At 40.2% G+C, this 23,197-nt stretch overlaps 1 protein-coding gene across 1 annotated transcript; it reads left to right on the top strand.

Moving 5' to 3' along the window:
- The first annotated feature begins 6,142 nt into the window (after positions 1–6,142).
- On the top strand, positions 6,143–22,743 carry LOC121417364. Its single transcript, XM_041611048.1, has 11 exons — positions 6,143–6,388; positions 7,217–9,121; positions 10,332–10,640; positions 11,345–12,885; positions 13,373–13,597; positions 14,325–14,729; positions 15,244–15,407; positions 16,364–16,640; positions 18,844–18,953; positions 19,486–19,858; positions 21,788–22,743. The coding sequence occupies exons 1-11, from the start codon at positions 6,277–6,279 to the stop codon at positions 21,971–21,973; spliced, it is 5,607 nt and encodes a 1,868-aa protein (XP_041466982.1). The 5' UTR covers positions 6,143–6,276; the 3' UTR covers positions 21,974–22,743.
- Positions 22,744–23,197: the final 454 nt, after the last annotated feature.

Raw genomic sequence — 23,197 nt, 5'->3', positions numbered from 1 at the left:
CGGGAGGTATCTATCCCACTGAGACGGTTCTTCGGAGCATAACCGTTTCAAAGCCGATTTCACAACCGCATTGTAACGCTCGACTAACCCGTTACACATGGGATGGTACCGAGAACTTGTCAGTTGTCTGACCGACAACAACCTACATACTTCATGCATCAAATCCGATACAAACTGAGTACCCAAGTCCGACATAACTTCCGTGGGAATACCAACTCTGCTATATACTGAAACAAGGGCCTCTGCCACATCAACAGTCGATATCGACTTAAGAGGTATCGCCTCCACATATCTCGTAGCATAATCAACAATGGTTAATATGTGTGTGTGTTTACGAGCTGAAGGCATGAATGGACCCATAAGATCGATAGCGATACGCTGAAAAGGAACACCAATAAGTGGGATTTGACCAAGACTAGCCTTCGGCACACGACCTTTATCGACAGTTTTCTGACATATATCGCATGACCTACAGAAATTCGCGACATCTTCACACATCCCAGGCCAATAAAACTGCGCCTTAATCTTAGCCAAAGTATTATTGATTCCTAAATGTCCACTAAGTAATGATTCATGCGCAACTCGCATTATCTCTTCTCTACGAGTCTTGGGAACTACAAGGAATTTAGGACCTACACCTTGATTATTTCCATCCTTTTTCTGTTGGAACAGAAACTCACGCTCACACAAATACAAGTACCGTGAATTGTTAACCTTATCAACTTTCTGCCATAGAGGGCCTAACGATACATCATCTTTCTGTTCTTTCAAAAACTCATTGGATTCTATGTTAACTACGGGATCAGCTACAGTCAAGCCTTTAGTTGGCTTAGAGTCTCTCAATTTTTGTGAACGAGTCTGAACCGCCTGTAATTCAACATCGACTTCCTCCGAAATCACGCTCTCAGCTTCAGACTTCAAGTCACTTGAACACTCCTTATCTATTTCTTCCTTTTGTCTTACCACATCAATGACCTCAACATCATTCTTTGGGACCCAATGTAAATTGGGGTCACTCGCTTTACGAGCCCCTTTTACATTACCAATGACTAGATCATACAAGCAATTGGGCATACACACAGCCACAATCTCTCCTTCGAAATACGGCGAATCTACAACTATCCTAGCCAATGGAAAACGCCTGATTGTAGTATCTATTAACCTGACTGCTCGACATTTACCTATAAACTGATCTTTCATAACCAAAGCTTCCTTTACTACACAGGTAGTGCAACCTGTGTCACGCAACACTGATACGGGAACATTCCCAGGCATCAATCTCCCAGATACGACAGGCAAACCATCGTCCATTGAATCTATATCATCATAAGCCATTCCAACCTTTTCAACGACTTCGTCTTCACTACTGAAATCATCGACCACAGACCCGACAGACACACAACAAGCCGTCATGTCTACAACTTCAGACTCTATTTCATTTACCTGAGGACTCCCCTCACCCATGTCTGACTTAGGGCCTCCTTCCCCTACAAACATCATACCCTGAGCCGCCGCAGGCCGGGACAACATGGGACACGCCCTCCTTATGTGATTAGGATTCCCACACATGTAACACCCTCTCGCTTGAAAAGGCTTATTACCTTCATTCTTCCTTATTCTAGACTGAATTTCATTTGATTTCTGATTAGTCCTTCCAAATGGTTTTGACATAGGATTCTTACTACCCGACTTCGGATCTGATCGGAACCGTTCGGATTTCTGCCCACTAGAGAACACGTGAGGCCCATGCGCACTAACATAAACTTCCGCACAATTAACCGCCTCTTCAAAATTCATGCATTTTCGTTCCTTAATGAACCTAGCAACCTCCTTTGGACAATCAGTCAAAAATTGCTCTCGCAATATCAGATCCTCAAGAGCCCCTCTACTACTATCTATCTTAGCCGCCTCTACCCACTTATCAAAATGAGCCTTCATCCTAGTAGCAAATTGTTTGGGACGTTCAGAGTTTAACGGCCTACTTAATCTGAAATTTCGCCTATACCCTTCCTCAGTGAGATGATAGTATTGCATCAGCTCATCTTTTACCGCGGTATATTTCTGGCGATCATCTACATTCATCCTATTCACTACATCTAACGCTTTCCCTGTCAGATTAGAGATTAGATATATTACCCACAAGTTATCAGAAACTTTTTGGCTTTTCATTAACATCTCAAATTTGGTTATGTAAGCATCGAACTTATCGTGGGCATCGTCAAAACGACCTACTTCAAGCTTTATCCCACCTAACTGAGGTACATCATTCACCTCTTCCTTACGCATATGCGCTAACTTCAGTTCATGCTCACGCTCCTTTTCTCGAGCTTCAATTTCTTTCTCTCGTTCTATCGCCTGGCAACGCTCAGACACAAACCTACTCAACTCGCCCCCACTAAGGCCCATTTCCCTACCTAACGTGGAAAATTCTTTCATTTGTTCAATGCTAGCCATAGCGACTATTAACTATAGATTCCAACAAATTCAAATATCTGACAGGCTTTAACCATCCGCATAAACAAAGCAAAAGCTTTAACACCTGGCAACAAATGCCAAACCCCTAGTGCCTTTCAACAAGCACACTAGAATGTATCTCCCAATGAGCATACAATTAAACCATGCGGAACCACACTAATCCACTTCACACAAGAGGATTCAAAGCCTAGTCAAATTCAACACCGGAATCTATTCAAGCACGTAAACTTGCACCAACAATCACAAATTGCCTAAACACCGGGCATTACCAAGGACGTAACCTTGGGGAGAAACCACTAAACATTGTATCAATGTCAATAGACTACTTCATTAATTATTTCCTAAACATGGAAAGGGAACCATAGCAGTAATTAATTCTTTTCCAGAATAATTTTAAATATTTCAAGCAGCAGTATCTCGGTGGGACCTCCAAATTGTCACGTGGGAAGTGACTTTTTTTTTATTATTTAACTACTGCTGCTCGACACCAAAATAATGAACACGTAAAAACTGAGGTTTACAGTTATGAAAGATTTAATCAAAGCTCTTAAATCATTCTGTGGTTTCCTTTGATTTCTTTTACAATGAGTTACATGAAAATATACATGGATATGGATTATGGATAACAAAATATAACTTAACTTAAACGGTAATATCGTTGATGTGAGCCCCCATCATCATATCTGGTCTGACACGCCCCACTTGGCCCTGGTGGTCGGTCCAGTTCCTGGCCTCCGCAGGTTGCGATGTCTCTTCTCCACTCGGCCTCGGCCTCCGCAGACTGTGTTACCCCTCGATGAGTATAGCCCCCAGATAAGATAGATGTGGCTTCAACGAATTAGTGGACGAGATCGAGCCCCCAATGATGACATGAATTTTGACCAGTCATGTCGGTGGAGAACCGGCGGCAGCTGGGGTCGTTATCTCGTCACCGACGTAGTCCCTCAGTTATAACTTAGACTGCCTATACGAACATCTGTAGTCTATTCTGGCTTAGGTGGTTCTCCCTGAATTACTAAAATTGACCTCCTAATATACACTACCGTTACTAGGAATAGCTGTACAATTTCTAAAGAGTAATCCAAGGAATTTCAATAGCAGATGAGTGCATAAAGCAACACATTCTTAAAAAGACTTCCTGTGCATTCTATACATTCAATGCTAGAGCACTTTTTGCTATGTATGACACCTGTATGAAAATTCTTACATAGCATAAAATATGACATCAACCTGGTACAAGGGGGGGGGCATCAAGCGTTTCCAATGCTTGCTTTTAAAACATTCAAAACAGTAAATATTTTAAACACATGTTTGAACTCTTCAAATGTATAATTAAATTTCTTTCCTGACAATAACACCAATCATTTACATTTAAGCAACAACAATTAGTGTTAAAGCAATATCGTTTTGATTCTAAACTGGTGGATTTTTCAAAACTTCTCTGGTGTTTTCCGATTTAGATACCAGGCTAGTGTTAAACTAGCACCATTTTTTTTTCAGTACACTCTAAAATATATTGGGTGAAAGTGCTCCATGAGGGTAATTATGCGTCCAAACAACATTGGACATTTCTTTTGGACATTTTGATTTATCCAGTGTGATGAAAATTTTGCCCATTCTAAAGTAATTGCTGCTTATTTTTTAAACTTACTGCACAACGTTCTTCCCGCATTGGATCAAAGACTGCCCATAATTTGTTGGACACATAATTACCCTCTCGGTGGTAAAAAAAAATACCCAATATTTTTTTTACAGTGTAGACAAGTTAGGTGATGATTTTAATTCATATCTTGAAAGTGGATGAACGAATTTGGTTTCATCCTCTGTCTTATCATATGAACAGTATTACGACATTTAACCGAACACTTTAGAAATGTTATCTAAAATATAAAGCAGGACATGAAAGCCCGTCACTCTAACAATAAATTGTGTAAATATTAAACAATAAATTGTTTGAAGTTTTTAACAACTTTTTCAAGGGGTTTATTTATACAACTTGTTTGAAAATTTAAACATTAGTTAGATTGACGACCTTAAAGGACGTGCTTAACACTTTAAATTGCGTTTTTACCGTGCAGTAAATATGATGTTAACTATAGACCAGTTCGTCGTTACTTCATGGACGATTTTGGTCAAATGACCTTTCATTTCTTTCATTATAATAGGCAGATTACAATGCAAGATATTTCGTAAGCTTGCCTTACATAGCAGGATGGAGAAATTGAAAAGACCATGTGACTAGAATAGCACACCAATGAAAACTTTATGAAGGTATTTGTTGCATTCCTACTTTGAATGCATAAATCATAGCATGTTGCACAATGTACTTGGCAAACTGTGAAATACCAGTCGTTCTTGGACGCATTGTTGTTTTTGTGGATGTAAATGAAAACCACAATTCAAAAGAATATATGAATAATGAAGACATCAAAGTTGGTGCTTATCTCATTAGATTTTAAATCACCATGTCACTTTTGTACAAATGACCTTCCTCTGATCATGCGTAGAATATTTTGATCATGCACAGAAAGGAACTACGAACTGGCTTATTGGCCTACGATCCAAAACTTTGAGTGGTAATTGAATATTCTTAGATTTGTAGGGGCAATTTTTTTGCAAAAATCTTGAAGTGTTAATGTACTTCTTTTTTTATAATACGCTATATACTGATATAGGGGAAATATGATTTCATTTATTTTATTCTGTATCATTTTTCAGATTTTCAATACATCCACGGAAAGTATTATTTCAAGCAATGTTCTATCCCAAACGAAGTAGGTGTCGAAGGGACGGATTTACAAACATGGGGGGGGGTATAAATACCAATGCCAAGCATTTGATCTTGCTTTGACATTTGTGATATGTTTTGAGTTAAATCATCTATTCTGTAAGAACAAATGTGCGTTTATCTTGTTCATTTCCAATTGGTCTAATGCCAATTCTTCCTATTGCCAACTCGTCTACTATCATTTGGTCTACCATCAGTTCGTCCACTCACCACATGGTCTAATTACCAATTCGTCCACTCGCCATTTCGCCTTGTAAGTAGTTGGTCCAATAGCCTTTTTTTTCTCAAAATATCATATTATGTAACATGGAAATTTTAAGTGCCACTTTTCCCTATTTCCCTTCTTCTTCATTATTTTTTTACTTCTCGTCTTCACCCCTTATAGCATCTATTTAACATTCTTTCTCTTCTTTTATTCTTTTCTAAACTCTTCTTCCTCCTCCACCTCCTCTTTTTCTTCTCCTCCTCCTTCGTCTTATTCCTCTTCATTTTCTTTCTCCTCCTCCTCCTCTTCTTCTTCTTATCTTCCTCCTCATCTTTTTCTTCTTCTTCGTCTCATCCTCCCTCTTCTTCCTCTTCTTCTTCTTCTTCCTCTTCTTCTTCTTCCTCTTCTTCTCCTTCTTCTTCTTCTTCTTCGTCTTTCCCCTTTCTATTCCACATTGTTCTTCGCCTTCTCTTCAGAATCTCCCCTTCTGACTCATTATTAACCCGGCTTCTTCACTGTTCTCTATCATCATCACCACCACCACTAACATCATAATTTTCATGATAGTCTTTGTCTTAAACATGTTTGTGTTGTTCTTGTGTTTTAATTTTAGCTATGTTCATTCCTCATCCTCAGAACTATCATGGCAGAAGACGGCAGGATGCCACCTCTGTCCAACAGGGACCTCATCAAAGTCACCAACGGGCTGGACCAAGACGAGTACTTCAGACTCGGTAGGGCATTAGGAGTCGCAGAAGACATTCTCGGCCATCTGTGGGACCCAACGCAGAGGTCGTGTGCTTTGCAGATGGTGCTCCTGTGGAGGGACGATCTTGGGCCTGAAGATGACCAAAGGGCACTTTTGATCGAGAAACTTTTAGAAGCGGGACTGGAGGACCAACTAGATAAACTATTGAATGGTATGTCTTGAACAAAAAAATTCAACTGACTTGGCGATAATTACACGGCGTGATTATGAAATGTAGGTTGTACAACTTGATTCATTTGTAGTGCCAACAAAAATGTCTTATTTTTTTCCAGAGTGATTTTTATTTTCCTGAGATAAGTGATCAAACTAAAACATTGTGGTTGAAAGCTGTTCGTAAGTGAAGAACGACTGATAATCCTTTCTTGTGGTAAATGGTATTCGCTGTTAAATGTTCATTGGTGATTAGTTAGCATGGTTAGCGCATAAGAAAGGTTCACCAGTCATTCGCTCTCAACTTACAAACAACTCAATGAAACGCAAACCAGATTCGGGAACAATCATAAATAACATTGAAGTAATATTCACCCTAGATCTGAGAAACTGATATTCTCAATGTAATTCTGGTTTGATCCCTCATTGAATCCGAAACAATTTTCAAATTAAAAGAGTATATGCTATCTTTTCAAGTAGTCGCCTAAGGTAATGTGTAATAGTACAGTATATAACGGCGATCTAACGCAAAAAATGTGGATTTTTCTTCAGTATTATGTCGATGGACAAGATAAATCTATTTATCTGGACTTACTTCTTGAAGCAGAGGACAGTTTCATCTCCGATCCGGAACGCTTCTTCATCTCTTCTGAACTCTTCTGAACTTACAACAAGTAAGTCCAGATGAATAGATTTATCTTTTCCATCGATATTTGACTTTCCTGGATGAATCAAAACATACATTAGTTTCTTCAGTATTATGCTTATTCTTTATGAATCAATTTATTGAGAACTTTTGAAAGGTTATTCTTTTTTCTATCATTTCAAGCATCGCCAGGGCCAACCCCGCCATCTCCAGGTTATTCTTACTTCGGAGCGACAGACACTTCTATACCTTCAAGAACAAATGCCCCCGTTTTACCAATGAAACTGACCAAAAAGGGCACAGAGAAGGATAAGCTATCCTCTCCGGCAATGGGTCATAGCTATAGCGAAACTGTTGCTGCTAAGCCAGAGCCAGAAAGCCATACTTCTAGGCCAGGGCACACTGGAGACCAGGGATCTGGACAAGACTTTGAAGGTCGGTCTGATGATAAAGAAGACGACACTGACGACTCAGACCCGGAAAACTATATCAATGTGTCGAATAGAGTACTCCACAGAGGATCGAAAACTGTCTCTGTAGCCTTTGAAGGTAAACCAGTTGAGGCATTCCAAGGCTCTCAAGAAAACAGAATTCGTGAAGAAGCGGAGGGTGATATGGGCAGCACTGAATCGTTCTTGCAACCATGTAAACTTGTCAAAGATAGGACAACAGGCGGTCATGATGATCTATGCTGCGATCAGGCTGATGTCCTTCCAGACACCCTTAAACACACCGATAGCCCAATTAATCCAGATAGCCGTGACAGTATATGTAGCAGGTTCGAGACCAATGAGGCGGTTCCTGCAAAACCATCGGTGTCAATCAAGAACTCCATGGAAAGCAGAAAACCTGTGGAAATACAAGACTGCACTAGGGTATCTGCAAATGTCGAGTCGGGTAGCAAAGCTCAGACACGTACCCGTCAGTGCGACAATGAGGGTGTGGATTGTTTAGAACAACGCCTTGATTTTCATGAAGCATCTACGACAGAATGCACGTTACCAGAATCAAGTAATAGTAAAGAAAAGCCTCCTAAGCCTGCTCGTAGGAAACCACACCTCCTACCAGGCAATTCTGAAGTAACCCAGCACGACAAAGAGACACGAAAAGGTGATTTTATCTACAAAGACAAGCCCCAAACTAAACCAACAGAGCAATGTATGGCACCGAATAACACGCACATGTCTTTCGGCAATCAGCAAGAAGAGTCAAAACTGGTCAAGGATCCGGAACTGATCAGCGATGCGAACGATTCTCCCCAAAAACCAGAAAGGAGAGGGGTTGAAGGAACATCACTGATACACAAAATGGAAAAGGCTCCTAATCACACAAATGACATCGATACTGATAACTTTAACACAACGCAACCTATGAAGGAAAGATGCTTAACACGAATGGAGGATACACCGGATCAGGAACAGGGAGGTGTCCCGAGTATTACACCTTCTGAACCAAGTAAACCTTTCCTGGGTAGATCATCCACCCTTACCAATGGTTCCCAAGGATTGCAATCGGGTGAAGCTGAGAATACGTTAAGCCCCCATAATGTGAACGGAAGCAATAAGAGCACAACACCATCGGAGAATTATGATGAACCTCGACATATTCTAAACCAAGGGGGTTCATTACGAGGGAAAGTACAGCAAGAGCACACGTATGCATCAATCCCGGAAGTCCAAAGTGCAGGGAAACCTGTTGTCCCGTTTAAACCAAAATTACCACTTGGTTCGGATTTAGCCCCAACTACCCAGGATCCTTCAAAAAGTTTACCGAGCTTAAATGCGCCATCGGGAACAGAAGATAGACCACTACAGTTAACAAAAACCGCACTGGAAGCAGACATTGAACCTTCTGAATCAGACATCGATAAGACAAAGGAGTCTTCTTCCCAACTTTCACCAAATCCCCTGTCAGTTGCACATGGATCATCCGAACCCGGAAGCACCCCGACGCAGGTAGCTGGTAATTTGTCTACTCGTCGGAAGACAAAACCACCGCAACAAGCGACGGGCAATGGTTCCAAACATTTTGGATCTCTTCTGAGGAAGACCGCTCCATCGACTCCTGGATCCACTATGAACAAACAAGGTATGCCCATGTCTCAACATGCTTGCGTTATGCTATGTACAGTGGTGCATTTCATCCCATTCCGGGTTTGCAAGGATTTGACATGCTAGACAGTGCAGAACATACAATAGTTATAGCAGTGCTGCTTGTATGCAATCTTGGAATTGGCTTAAAGGCACGACTGTTACACAATATGTTGTGTATTCAAAGTTCTCTAGTTACACACAATTAATTGAAAATTTATAGATTTGGGGGCGTGCTGTATGTCCTCAAGTGAGAGAAGAACATGTCCGAGATCAGTCACATAAAAAAGATTTAAGTATGACTTAGAGTCGCACTTAAATGTCTAGTTGCGCGCAGTATAAAAGGCATGACAGCATTGGTCAGATCATGCCAAGAGGACGCGCACTACTGCGTATTGATCAATAAGATTGCGCGTTGCATATCATGTACGCGTTTTAAGTGCGATCTAAGTCATACTTAAATCTTTGTGAAACACCCCCCAGGATCAATACTCACCAGCATCCAGCCATATGCGTTTTTCTGCTTCCGCACATGTTCCTACATATGCCTCTTTGTTGCCACAGAACTTCCAACAATGATGACTCTTTGGAGGGAAAGTCGAGCTTATGTTTGCTAGTTAAACCATTCAACTACACATTGCACTATGTTTTGTTCAATGAAATTCCAATACAAACGAAAGGAGATGGTCACACCATCAGAAAAAGGATAACGCTCGCAGTAACAGCGTAACAAATAATGTGTTTAGTCGCAAATCACTAAAAACGTTAATGAAGAGGATAAAAAAGACAATTTAAAATCTAGTTATTTTTGTCATTACTATTTCCTCAAAGCATGGAAAGTACAATAACGAACAAAAACATGTTAAATTTTCCCTTCTTTTTTACTATTTTGGTCGTTACAATGGGATACAATACATGTCATAGTTATCAATATCAGAGATGGAGGGGGAAAAGCATGGTATTTTCTCAGAAAAAAACAAAGATATTATTAAATCGCATCATTTCCAATATAAAATCAATAACTTATCTATAAATCAAGAATCTAAATTAAGCTTTCCTCTTTTCTGTGTGTGTTTTGATTTGCTGGTTTCTTTACCTTTAATATAAGGGTCCTCGTTCATTATTTCAGATATAAAATCATTCACTTATCTATAAATTAAGAATCACAATTAATTTGCTGTTTGTTTGTTTTTTACCTTTAATATAAGGATCCTCGTTCCAAAGTAATAAAGGACTGAGTGAAGACATCCTTCGAGCATTGGCGGGAGACGTCACGGATGGTCAGAAACTCCAGGCACTTGGGCTTGAACTTGGCTTTAAAGAAGCCGACATTAATGGATTTGAAGCCATGAACCATCGCACATGCAGCGATCCCGTGGAAGGCACACTTGACATGCTTATGACGTGGCAATCAAGAGTTTCGCAAGAGGACCAATTGGCATTGTTGAAACACGCTCTCAGGAGGACTGGTCTTACAATGGCTGAAGCACATCTGAGGTCCACAAAGAGGCGCAGAGGTGAGATCGAGCATTAATGTGTTGAACCCGTTGACTCCTGGTGGGTGTTGCATAAAGCTATCCATAAATTACAAGCGACTTCATGGTCTCGTGACCCTTTCTATTGAACTACATGTGGTACAATAAAGCTGCTCTTTACTTACGAACACCTTTATGAAACACCCTCCTGAATTCTTCTATTCCCAGAGGAATACAGTTTAGGATCCATCCGTTTCCAAGAGGGGACAGGTTGGCGTTAAGGCAGTTCGATTTCCGTTTAAGTATTTGCCAGTGTAACAGCTACTACGCAAACTTCGGGGATTGGGGAGAAAAATCACTTGCAGCCAAATGTTCCTCGCTGGGTAGTCTCATTTATATACCACATGAAAAGTAATTCTTAACCATGCTAACGATTCCCTTGACATACATTTCCCACACAGCCTAAATTCTTGAAATCCCATCAATTGTGGCCGCCATTAAAATCTAAACTGCTATGGGAATTTAACTTATTTTAGTCATTATATTTCATATCTTTACATTTGCCCCTCAAACTCTTCCACCAACAATCACACATTCTCTCATCATGAAGAGTTTGGATTTTCGGGGAAGATGATTTTGTCAATAATTTATCCCGCAAATTTATTCCTCCTCTCTCATTCAGAAATGACAAGATTTCCATGATTAACTTTTTATCTTATCAACCTTTTTTTAAATTTCCTTAACAGATATAACAGGCGTTAGCGTGACAAAGAATTTCACCGTGTCGGATTGCCGCGAGAAGCTACAATTCCATTACAGGATTGAGACTTGCAAGGGTCTAAAGAAACACGAACATTTTCCCTCCTATCTCCCAATCGTAGATGTTCATCGGATCGTAAAGCGGGGGAAGAATGTGTATGTGGAGAAGACACCTCTGAAAGATGGGTCTGTCAAAGAAATTTTAAGGACAAGGAAAGATGGTGCATTGCCGAGCAGGATTGTAATCTTTGGCCCATCAGGAATAGGGAAAAGTACACTTGTTGCTCAGATGGCACATGATTGGGCTGAACGAGTTCCTGGATCCCCGCTGAACGATGTCCTTCTGCTATTCGTCCTCAAGATGAAGTTCATGACTAATCATGGAACCTTAGGGCAGGCGATCGTTAATCAACTCCTAAGCGACGTCAGAGGATTGACCGCTCAGGGAATCGACCAACTCATCGAGGACAACCAAACGGAATGCATGGTGGTCCTTGATGGTCTGGACGAGTTTAGAGGCGAGGTTTCTTCTGTCAGGTGTGGTCATGTTTTGCGCGTTCTCCAGAACATCCAACTGCGGACGTGCCGCGTCGTTGTGACTAGCCATACAAGACTCGAAGACTACTTCAATAAGGAAGACTTGCCAAAGGACTTTCTCAAGTTTGAACTCCGTGGACTTTCCCATGTGCAATCAACATCATTCATACGGTCTTTCTTCGAGCAAAACTCATTGCACAGAGCCAAAGAGATGATAGTATTTCTAGAGATGAATGACATCATCCGAGAACTTTTGGCCACACCCCTATTTTGTATCATTGCGTGTCACCTCTGGGAAAGTAATCTTCTTCAGCTTGTCACAACGGAGTCAGAATTCTATGATAGTGTGAATCGTTTCTTACTCAAGCAAAAGGAAGAACAGGCGTCGATGGTTCCCGGAGACACTGATCTGGAAATAATTGTCCAAGGCATAGGGGAAGTTGCGCTCAATGGTCTCCTTGATGACCCAAGGAAACGATTCTTCGGACCAAATGACTTTAAGAAGATACCGTCCGCCCTAGAGAAGGCTACTTCGATTGGAATCCTCAATAAGACATCCCCCAAGAAACGTGATGAGACTGAAATTGAGTTCTATCATCGCCACGCGCAGGTGCACTGCGCGGCTAGGTATCTCTCCAAAGACGTGACCTCGAAATCAATCAAGGGAAAGCAGAGTCGTCTAGAGAAGGCTTTGAAGCAGATGGCAAAGAAGAACCTGGTGGAATTCGGGAGCTTACTACGGTTTACAGCAGAGTTAGGAAGCCCTTCAACCAGACTGCAGGTGATTGAAGCCATCACTTCTGCGGATAATATACCAATAGGTGACAAGACTAGAATGGTACTCGATTGCCTTTCAGAGATTCCTCAACTGGACAAGCCAACAATGTACGTGGTCGAACGATGTTTCGAAGGAGGCAACGTTGTAATAAATCTTCCAACCCTACACACTACCTTGGGCCTCTACAAACTCCATCCATCTATAAAAGAAAAGGTGGGTCCCAACCGTTTATATAAAGTAAAGTTTATTGTCTTAATAGTGAGGACTTTCGGCCTTCCGCAGTTGGATTTGTAACATTTTTTAATGTCTTCCAGTTGATGGTTTACGTAGTTAACATTTCTTTAGGCATATAAATAAGCTCTATTAATACAGGTTTTTTTCAGCTATGCATTTTTGTCTAAAAATATAACTTAGCATAAAATGATCTCATCTTTCCCTTCGATTGTCAAGATTGGGAAATATTTATTTTGTATTTTTGACCACTTTATACGTTAAGGGTGCTATATAGTTTTGATTAAAGTTTATTGACATCGCTATCGCTGTCTTTGTTTTTATAACCAAATTCCGTACTATCATTATCGACATTAATACAAAAACTGTGAAATTATATCAAGTATTAACTCGTTAAACTTGATCCAAATAATTTTTGATAAATTTATCATCGAGGTGTTTGATTTCAATTTCAAAACTCCTCTTATAGATACGTGGCTTGAAGATCCAAGGTTCCTTCATGACTGACCTTGTAGCTAAGAGGTTATCAACGGCTCTCCAAGGGTGTTCTGACCTACTCAAGCTCGAGTTTGCTGATTTGCAGAATGCAGCATATCCTCTGATCCTGCTCCTGCTAAACAAGCTCTCACTTCATCTCTTCCCCGATGGCGCCATGTCAATTCTTCCCGACCTCCATCAGACTATATTCAATGGAGTAAGCCTTCTGATTTTCTTTTTCACAAACCCCCATTTCCTAGCTACCCTGTAATTCTAATAATGATCAAATCTAACAAAATATCATTTTTTCACCGTCATTTTTTAAAAACACAGAGAAGTGCACACCTAGTTATTAATAATGCATATAGCATTTCCATTTATTTGAATGAAGGATAAAAGAGCATTGTCGATTAAATGCCTTGCTCACGGGCATAGGTGCCGCGGCTGGGGATCGAACCATGGTCTTTCCATGTAAAGCCAGGCGCCTTAAACCACTCGGCTCCGGCACCTCACACGTAACCCCTCCCGGTCACACACACCCTTACGTACTGCTGAGATATATTGAAAGTGTTTTTGAATGAAATGTCATATGTCGATACAATTCATGACCTGGAACATTTTCATCAGGCCGTATGGATGGAAAACAAGATCTGGAACTGAGAAAGGTAATCTTCACGTTAACCCAAACATAAAACCCAACCTCAGAAACTGAATACAGCCTTGCCCTTATTTTTACATTATTCTGAACTAAAACTTCTATTAGGATCCCAACTCTAACCCTATGCCCTCTGAGATATCAAGACCGGGGGAATGTCGCAGGAGCAAACGTCGTGTCACCGGTGAAATTGTTCCATGAAATGTTCTCAGACATCACTATCATTAAGGATGAATTAAATAAACAAAAATGATAGCCCTGACTTAGGTTTTGTTTCTTTTTCATCCAGCTGCGGATTGTCGACCTCTCGGATTGCAATCTATCACCAGAAGTGACCTGTGTCCTGTGGACTGCTCTAGCAAGATGCCCAAAGATTGAGCTGATGTCTGTAAAGAACTCCACGATCCTCGGCAAAGACCTCCCCAATCTCGGTTGCATCGCGGACCTCCAGGCGAATCTCCGCTCACCCATCCTCCAGGACGAAGTTGGCTGGCTGGCAAGTGTCTTAGGGGACACTGAGTGCTCTACGAAGGTGAAACTGACCATCGGCGACGCAGGAGACGGATCCTTACGGCGTGTGGGACTTGGGACCCAAGAGCACATAGTGATGGCTGGTGACAGATTGGAACTCAATAACGCAACAGAAAATACCCTCAAGGTTCTCAGTGTGCTACCCGACACGTACAGAAGAAAGGTAATTGTGGACCGCCCCCATGTGCTTCCAAAAGCATTATATATAAAACTACTTCTACCTCTACTACTGCTACTACTACTACTACTACTACTATGACTACTACCACCATATAATACACCGCTACTGCTGCTGCTTCTGCCACTATACTACTACTACTACTACTGCTACATATACTAAGAGTGTTATTCCTACCAGCTAGAGTGTAGTTCTAGTATTAATCAATTTTAATGTACCGTTCTAGCACATCCCTTCGACCCAAAACAATCAAATCTATACATTCCTTCAACTTTGCCCGTAGAATGATAATCATTCTCCTCGCCACTTCCTTGGTCATGTATTTTTGGGAGGTTCACTCCGTTCCACTTAAGCTGGCCACTTTGACTTCATAGTGCTTCTTTAACATGCAGCCCATTGAACCTCATTACATCACCATGCCAACGATAACCAATTGCCTCACCAAACATGGTAAAAATTAAAATAAAGGTACCAGTTAATACTTATGTTAAATTTCCAGGTCAGGAAACTCTGTATCAGTGGAACACGCTTCACCTATGACCTGACCCATCCACTTCTTGACTTTGTCCACTCCTTGATACGACTTGAGGTCATCGCCACGGAGGGAACGAACATTCCTGGGGAACTCCAACAGCTCCAAGTCTTCAAGGGGTCATCCCATAGGTACGTCTACACATAAATAGCTGTAAAGTGACACTGCATCGAAACTCGCCCTCGTATCTAAAAAAAATGCGGTGCCACACAACATCTGAACTCGGTTTTGATTTAAACTCTGGTCTACAATCTAAGTTTAGATATGGATAGCCAATGGGGACATAAATATTTTAACAGTAGAAGTTTAACGTAGCTCTTTTGACACTTATCATTCTTAACTGTCTGAGAATAATACACAAGAAATATGACTTCACCACTACAACAATGGGATATTAGCACAGCAAGCATTAGAAACATATAAACAAAATTGTAACACTTTTGGCTTCCCTAAAAGTTAGCATATAGAAGACCATAGTCTAAATTTGCCCGAGTTCAAAAAACGGGCCAGTGTGTCCACGGTGCTTTCTCTTAGTTCAATAATCCGATTTAAAAGTGCAAAGATAGTAATTCGACGATCAAGCGTATAACGTACACTCGCAAAGATGGCTATCTGAACTTTGCATTCACAACGTCAGTTAAAAAGCTCAAATTTAACAGAGTAGATATGATTTGATATTGTACTCAACACTGTAAATTCTTTTCGATAATATTTCTAGCAGTCTTGGTTTGAGTGGATGATGACGTGTCCGCATGCGGTTACATGTTCCAATATCCCCATCTTAATCTTTAGATTATAAGACGTCCAACTCGTACTGAGTATCCTTCTGATCATCCGTGATTTCAATACACCGCCACAAATCAGTAAAAAAGGGGCATGTTAAAGTAATCAAACGGTGCATATTTGTAAATCAAACACTAATTAGATATCACTGATATATTTGTGCATAATATAGTTCGGTGTAGATTGCAAATGGTATTTGAACATGGCAGTTGGATTGCCAATGGAAGTCATCGCATGGTGGCGCCATGCATTCTCCTGCCAATGGTCCTGGAACTCTGTAATCATAATGTGGTTTCTTTTTTAGAGACATGAACCAACTGCCAAGCTTAGGTCCGGACGGTATCCTGACTGGATGCGTATCGTCCCCTCTTCGGGAAGAAGAATTCGAACGGCTTAGTAGTGTCTTCAACTTCAGCAGAACGACGACCCTTAAACAGGTCCATCTCCTGATCGAGCACGACAGCAGCTCTGAGGAGTTTAGGGAGACGCTTGTCATCGAAGAAGACAACATAGACCTCTCAAACGTGTCATCGGCAACCATTGAAATCCTGAAGATGCTTCCGCCGGGGTTTAAGCAAAAGGTAATGCATGGTTCACAAACTGTCGAGTTTGCAAAATATGCTACAGCTACCCGACACTTCTACCCACTGTGTGAAGCTACATTCGGGAGTCCTCGCACCAAGAAGCATGAACGTATCGAATATGACAAAGAACTGCCGGAAAGCCCTTGTCGAAAATTGGTGAACCGGAACAAGAGTTTCGTCCTTAGTTTCGGAGCTGACGAAAAATGGCAGATGTGTCGTTTGTCGTACGAAACTGCTGTCTTTATTTACCAAATTTCGACAAAGACTTATTGGTTGCTCTTTGCCATGGAGGGCGTTTGACATTTTTTTCTTTGCTTTTGATTCCATTCTGAGCCGCGATGCGAAAACTCCCTTTTTAGGAAATAAAACCGTTGGTGAAAATAAATTTGAGAGTCATTACCTAGGCAAACTGAAATTAGCTGTTATGTTTCCGAAGGCCGAAACAGGATTAATTCCTATATATAATGCACTCACGATTGAAAGGTAGCTCGAGCTAAAGCCTGGGTAATGATAATAGTGCGTCTCAGAATAGATGGGATGTCACCTCACACTGCTACACAAAATGTTTTCATTTCCGGAATGCTTTCATCCGCCAATTTGTCCTAACGGATGACCCTTACATGTACATCTAACGAACGAAAGTAGTGTGGGGAGATTCAGGCAAAGCAAGTTAATCTTTGCTAAACGCCCTCTTTGATCTGTGGACATACACACATCCACACAAACACACTCCAAACACACACACACGCACACATGTATGTGTATATATATATATATATATATCTACAGTGCGTATCAAAAAAAAGTTTACACTTTGCAAAAATCCTGTAAAATTATACATTTGTAATATCCTGAAGATTGTTCCACATTTTAACATTGGTACAGGTCCATTAAAGCAAATGACGATATAACTGTCGAAAAATATTTCCGCTTGAGTGAGCACCACTTACTTTTGAAAAGTTAGTGAAAAATGATTTGCGCAGAAATTTGAAATTGTTATGCGAATAAAAGTAGACCTTAATCATGAAGAACACATGGAATTTAGCTAGTAAAATTGATTTGAAGATATCTTCTACATTGTTTGACTTGTTTCCTTGCCCCAAAACACTTTGAAGAGTGCATTTCGCCCCATCCCACTCCCCCACACACCGAGGCCATCGTGACGATATTTGCTTTACATTGAGCAGTGATTTGCATGGAATGGCTTAAGCTTGATTTTCATTTTGTTAATCATTGCTAAGCTTGGGAAAAGTGTAGAGAAACAGGTATTAAATGAAGAATGAAATGTAAACCAACTTTCAATGATAAAAACTGAGTATAAAATGCTGGAGATGTCTGATATAAACTTTTGTTCAGATTCAGTTATGTCCTCAGATCCAGCTGGCAGAAATAGGGAAAAGGTTGTGCTTATTAAGGGTTGAAATTTCAGTTTGGGTGGCAAAATTGTCACAAAATGCTTGAATTTATCCGTTTTATTCCAATTGACTAAAAGTGCAAGGGAAATGTATGATAAATCTTTCGTAGTGTAAGTTTGGTTTCGCCCTTTCCCCTTGATACAGCATGAAAACGAGCATTTCTGCGCAAACAGATTTCTGCGAGCTTTACAGAAATGGACAGTGCTCACTCAAGTGTAACATTCTGACAAAACTTTTACTTTTATTGGATAGATGAGACCCAAACCCAAGATTATACGTGAAAAAATTACCCGCATGTTGTATATTTTTTAATTCCCAGGGCTTTTTCAAAGTGTAAACTTTTTTTTGATACGCACTGTATAATAATCAAACTAAATGAAGAATAGTCAAAGAATGCTCTAATATTCTTTAATATTAGAGCATTCTTTGACTATTTTTCATAGACGGGGGAAATATTTTGTTATTTCATCGTATATATGTATATATATATATATATATATATATATATATATGTATATATATATATATATATATATAACAGTCCTCACAACTGGGCGTTGTGGCGTGCGCCTGTAATCCAAGCTATGTGGGGAAGTTACAAATTGATGCAGACGTTCGAGCCCTGCACGTCTTTTGGATGGTTAAAGGTCCGTCCCAGACGTAATAATCATATCTGATTGATACACGTCTGACAAACTCAAATACGCACACAGTTCTCACCCAATCGATTTCATTAAACAAGGCTGTCTGTGGATGATAAGTATGTTATTCTTTGCACTCTGTAGATGCACTCCGCACGAATCAAGAACTGCACCCTGACAGACGAGCTTACGCACCAGTTGTCTCAGGCACTCCAGTCGATGATAGAACTAGAGATGTGTCTGTCTGAGAACAGGTCAGTGTACTATTTAGACCCTTGTTCTTGACAAGGGTTTGGATTGAATCCTGGTTCAAAGTAGTGGTTCAACTATACACATCCAACTAGAGCACAAAGTACAGTCCGATTTATTAACTCACATGACACTCAAATCATTCATAACTGCTGAGAATTATAACTGATTTTTGTTTAAATTATGCAAGCGAATGAAAACAAAATAGTACACGTTAGAAACATGCAGCATAAACATAATTTTTGAATTTGTGGATCACCAAACTATGTTTCTTGAATATGGTTGGGTGTTGGATAGGGAAATAGAATGAAAAACAAATATCGTATATTATAATGGAAGCCTTCGAATGCTTCTTGGTGACTGGTGTAGGATTGGCGTAGATCATTTTACATGTAAAAAACAAAAAGAATCTTTAAAAATGTATTGAGGTACAGTGCAACACATGAAATGTAAATAAAATTATTTTAAAAGAGCGATCCTGATATCCTGCTACCATTCGATGTAAACTGAAACAAACATCGATTATTACTATCATAGTATCCTTGGACGAAAAGCCTTCCACTTGAAATCTGTCACGGTACTTGACGTTGGCCGTTTCTCGTCGCAATGTTTCGACTGGGAGTGGCTTGCCAGTGCAAAGCTGCTCGAAGAACTGCACCTCACCTTCGAAGCATCCCCGCCATCCACGCCCACATCCCCTTCCACTCCGGGTACACCGGTAGCAGCGACCTCCCCACTGTCTGCGAAGAACCGGATCTACGAAGAAATCCACGAAAGAATGGACACTGCTGACGTTGAGGGCGCTCCAGATGAGGACTTCTTTCTGACAACCGGAAGGCTGGTAATGAAGAGGATGTCTTCCTGTAGCTTGTCTGTGATGCTGCATCTACCACAACACATGAAAGATGAGGTATGTCTACAAGGCAAAGCCCTCTAAATGTATGATAGAGAACAGATTTGAATATATGATAGTGTTCAATCACAACATGGTAACTTGTTTCTTAAAGGGGTGGTCCAGGCTGAAAGTATTCATAGCTTAATAAATAGAGTAGAATTCCCTGAGCAAAATGCTGAAAATTTCGTCAAAATCGAACAAATAGCAAAGTTATTGAATTCTTAAGTTTAGTAATATTTTGTAAAAACAGTCGTCATGAATATTCATTAGGTGGGCTGATGATGTCACATCTCCACTTGTTCTTTTGTATTTTATTATATGAAATTAGGTTTATTCAATTTTTTCCTCCAAGAACTAGAAAAATTGGACAGACAACTGATTTAGTGCATTAGATATTTATTGCTGCAACTTATTTCATCATAAGGGAGACATGTTATTCACACAAGTATGAAATAATGTAAAAATATGATTTTATGTAATAACATAAGAAAACGGAAAGTGGAGATGTGACATCATCAACTCGCCTAATGAATATTCATGACGATTGTTTTCACAAAATATTGCTAAACTTTAAACTTCAATAACTTTATTATTTGTTATCCGATTTTGATGAAATTTTCAGCGTTTTGCTCAGTGAATTCTACTCTGTGTATTAAGATATAAATATTTTCAGCCTGGACCACCCCTTTAACTTTATATTCGTGTAAATCGCCATTATATGGCAGAAAGTGGTTGGCCTTTATCATTATGTTTTAATTGATTGTTTTAATTGAATATGCTTATATTTTTTGTGTGTAATTCGCGGTACATTACAGAATGTTACAATGTTAAACGAACAATTTACCAAACGATGCTACAACCTCCCGATATACAGTGCGTTAAAAAAAAGTTTACACTTAGAAAAAATTAATAAAAATGACATGTAAACCCACTTTAAAAGATAAAAACTTAGTCAAAAAAATGCTGGAGATGTCTGATATAAATTTTTGTTCAGATTCAGTTATGTCCTAAGATCCAGCTGGCACAAGAGGGGTAAAGGTTGTGCTTACTAAGTGTTGAAATTTCAATTTGGGTGGGAAAATGTGCAAGGGAAATGTAAGACAAATGTTTCGCAGGGTAAGTTTGATTTCGCCCTTTCCTATTGACACCGCGTGAAAACATGCATTTCTGCGCAAACAGAATTCTGCGAGCTTTACAAAAATGAACAGTGCTCTCTCAAGTGTAACATTCTGTCAAAACTTTTACTTTCATTGGATAGATGTGACCCAAACCCAAGAAAACATGTGAAAAATTACTTTCATGGTGTATATTTTTTAATTCTCAGTGCTTTTTCAAAGTGTAAACTTTTTTTTGATACGCACTGTAGTTCTGTATTGAAACATTATACATGACGTGCCACCCCCAAACCAACAATGAGATTAGCCATTAATATTCTTCAGAAAATAAAAATTAAGATTAGCTAATATCTGAAGAAGTAATTCTGCTCCTAATGTCAACATTTAATGTTAAGTAACAAGAGAGACAGATAGAAGAGGTAGTCTAACTACTCTTGCTCCTGACAGCTTCGAATTTTCAAAGAGATTTGTACATTATGCACATGCTTGAGTAAGCTTTTATAAAACTCACACCGAATTCATCAAAATCTTAAAATTCATTTCAGGCGACTAATTACCAGTTTAAACCGGATCAAATGAATAAGTGTTTATATTTCCTACATGTAAACATGGAGCTAACAGCTAATAGCTCTATGATGTAAATGACTCATCTTTATTATGATGTTTCCTTATTTCTCGCTTATTTCTCGTTTTGTTTATTTCTGTCTCTCTCTCACACCTCCCCCCTCTCTCCTTGTATCTCCCCCCCCCCCCCCTCTAACTATGCCTCTCACTCTCATATGCCACCTACTTCTTCCTGTAATGTATACCTTACCTTCTATTTCATCAGTTGCGTTTCGTGCGGATTCGTTCAACGAAGCTCACCGTGGATGTCCTCAATCGTCTTTCCGATGTCCGGAACTCCTTCAAACATCTCAAGCCGCTGTCGCTTCAAAACCTGTATCGCAGGCCGATCAAGTACGGATGCATCATGCAACCAGGTTCATCTGACCCTGTCCTTGGCCAGTGGGACTGAAAAGGACCCCATTTGAAATCAAGAGGAATCTACAAAATAGCACTTGTCTCTGAAGTCCGGAGCTCCTCCAAAGTTTTTCAGCTGCTATCGCTTCAGAACCTGCATCGCAGGCTAATCAAGTACGGATCATACGGATGTATGCTGTAACCAGGCTCATCTGACCCTGTTCTTGGCCAGTGGGACTGAAAAGCAATCCCCCCCATCCCAATTGAAATAAGGAGGAATCCGCTAAAGGACACTTCTCTCTGAAGTCGGGAGCTCGTCCAAACATATCAAGCTGCTCTATCGCTTCAGAACCTGTATCGCAGGCTAATCAAGTACGGATCGTACGGATGTATACTGAAACCAGATTCATCTGACCCTGTTCTTGGCCAGTGAGACTGAAAAGCAACCCCCCCCCCCCCTCATCCAATTTGAAATAAGGAGTAAACCGTAAAAGAATAGTTCTCTGTGAAGTCCGGCGGAACTCCTTCTAAAATCTCAAGCTGCTATCGCTTCAGAACCTGCATCGCAGGCTAATCAAATATGGATGTATACTGAAACCAGGCTCGTTTGACCCTTTACTTGGCAAGTGAAACGGAAAACAGATAACCCCTCTCAAACATGATGAAATTAAGAGGAATCCACAAAAGAACACTTCTCTCAGAAGTCAAGCGGAACCCCTTCTAACATCTCAAAGTGCTATCGCTTCAGAACCTGCATCGCAGGCTAATCAATTAGGGATACTGTAACCAGGCTCGTCCGACCCTCCTTGGCCAGTGAGACCGAAATAGTACCCCCTCCCACCTCCATCATACTTAAGAAATTAAGACAAATCTACACTTTGCAGGCTCGTTCGATACGAAACCTGAAAGTCGCAGAGAAAAGCAGCAAAAATGAACATTGTCTTTCAGACGATTTATATTATTACTATTTATGGTGGTCATGGTGAATTTAAGATGGGCATGTGAAAAATTGCGTTCTCTGAGGTAAGGGCGGTAACCTCCAATTCTTGTTTTGCAAAGTGTAAATGCCGTTTTAGTAGCGTTAGGATACGCCTCCAGTCTGAACACATGTAAGATGATTATGCATAAAATATCCGGAAAGTCGGATTCAAACCCCGGATTACCAAGTAAGAGACCGAAATATCGGCCTCTCGGCCAAATCTCTTTTTATCTTTCATTTCATGAGACTTTTATTTACATTTACATTATTTACTTTTAAAGATATCACTAATATGTGATA

The sequence above is a fragment of the Lytechinus variegatus genome, chromosome 6, assembly GCF_018143015.1.
Source record: "Lytechinus variegatus isolate NC3 chromosome 6, Lvar_3.0, whole genome shotgun sequence".
Lineage (NCBI taxonomy): Eukaryota > Metazoa > Echinodermata > Echinoidea > Temnopleuroida > Toxopneustidae > Lytechinus > Lytechinus variegatus.
This window is presented reverse-complemented; position numbering and strand designations above follow the sequence as displayed.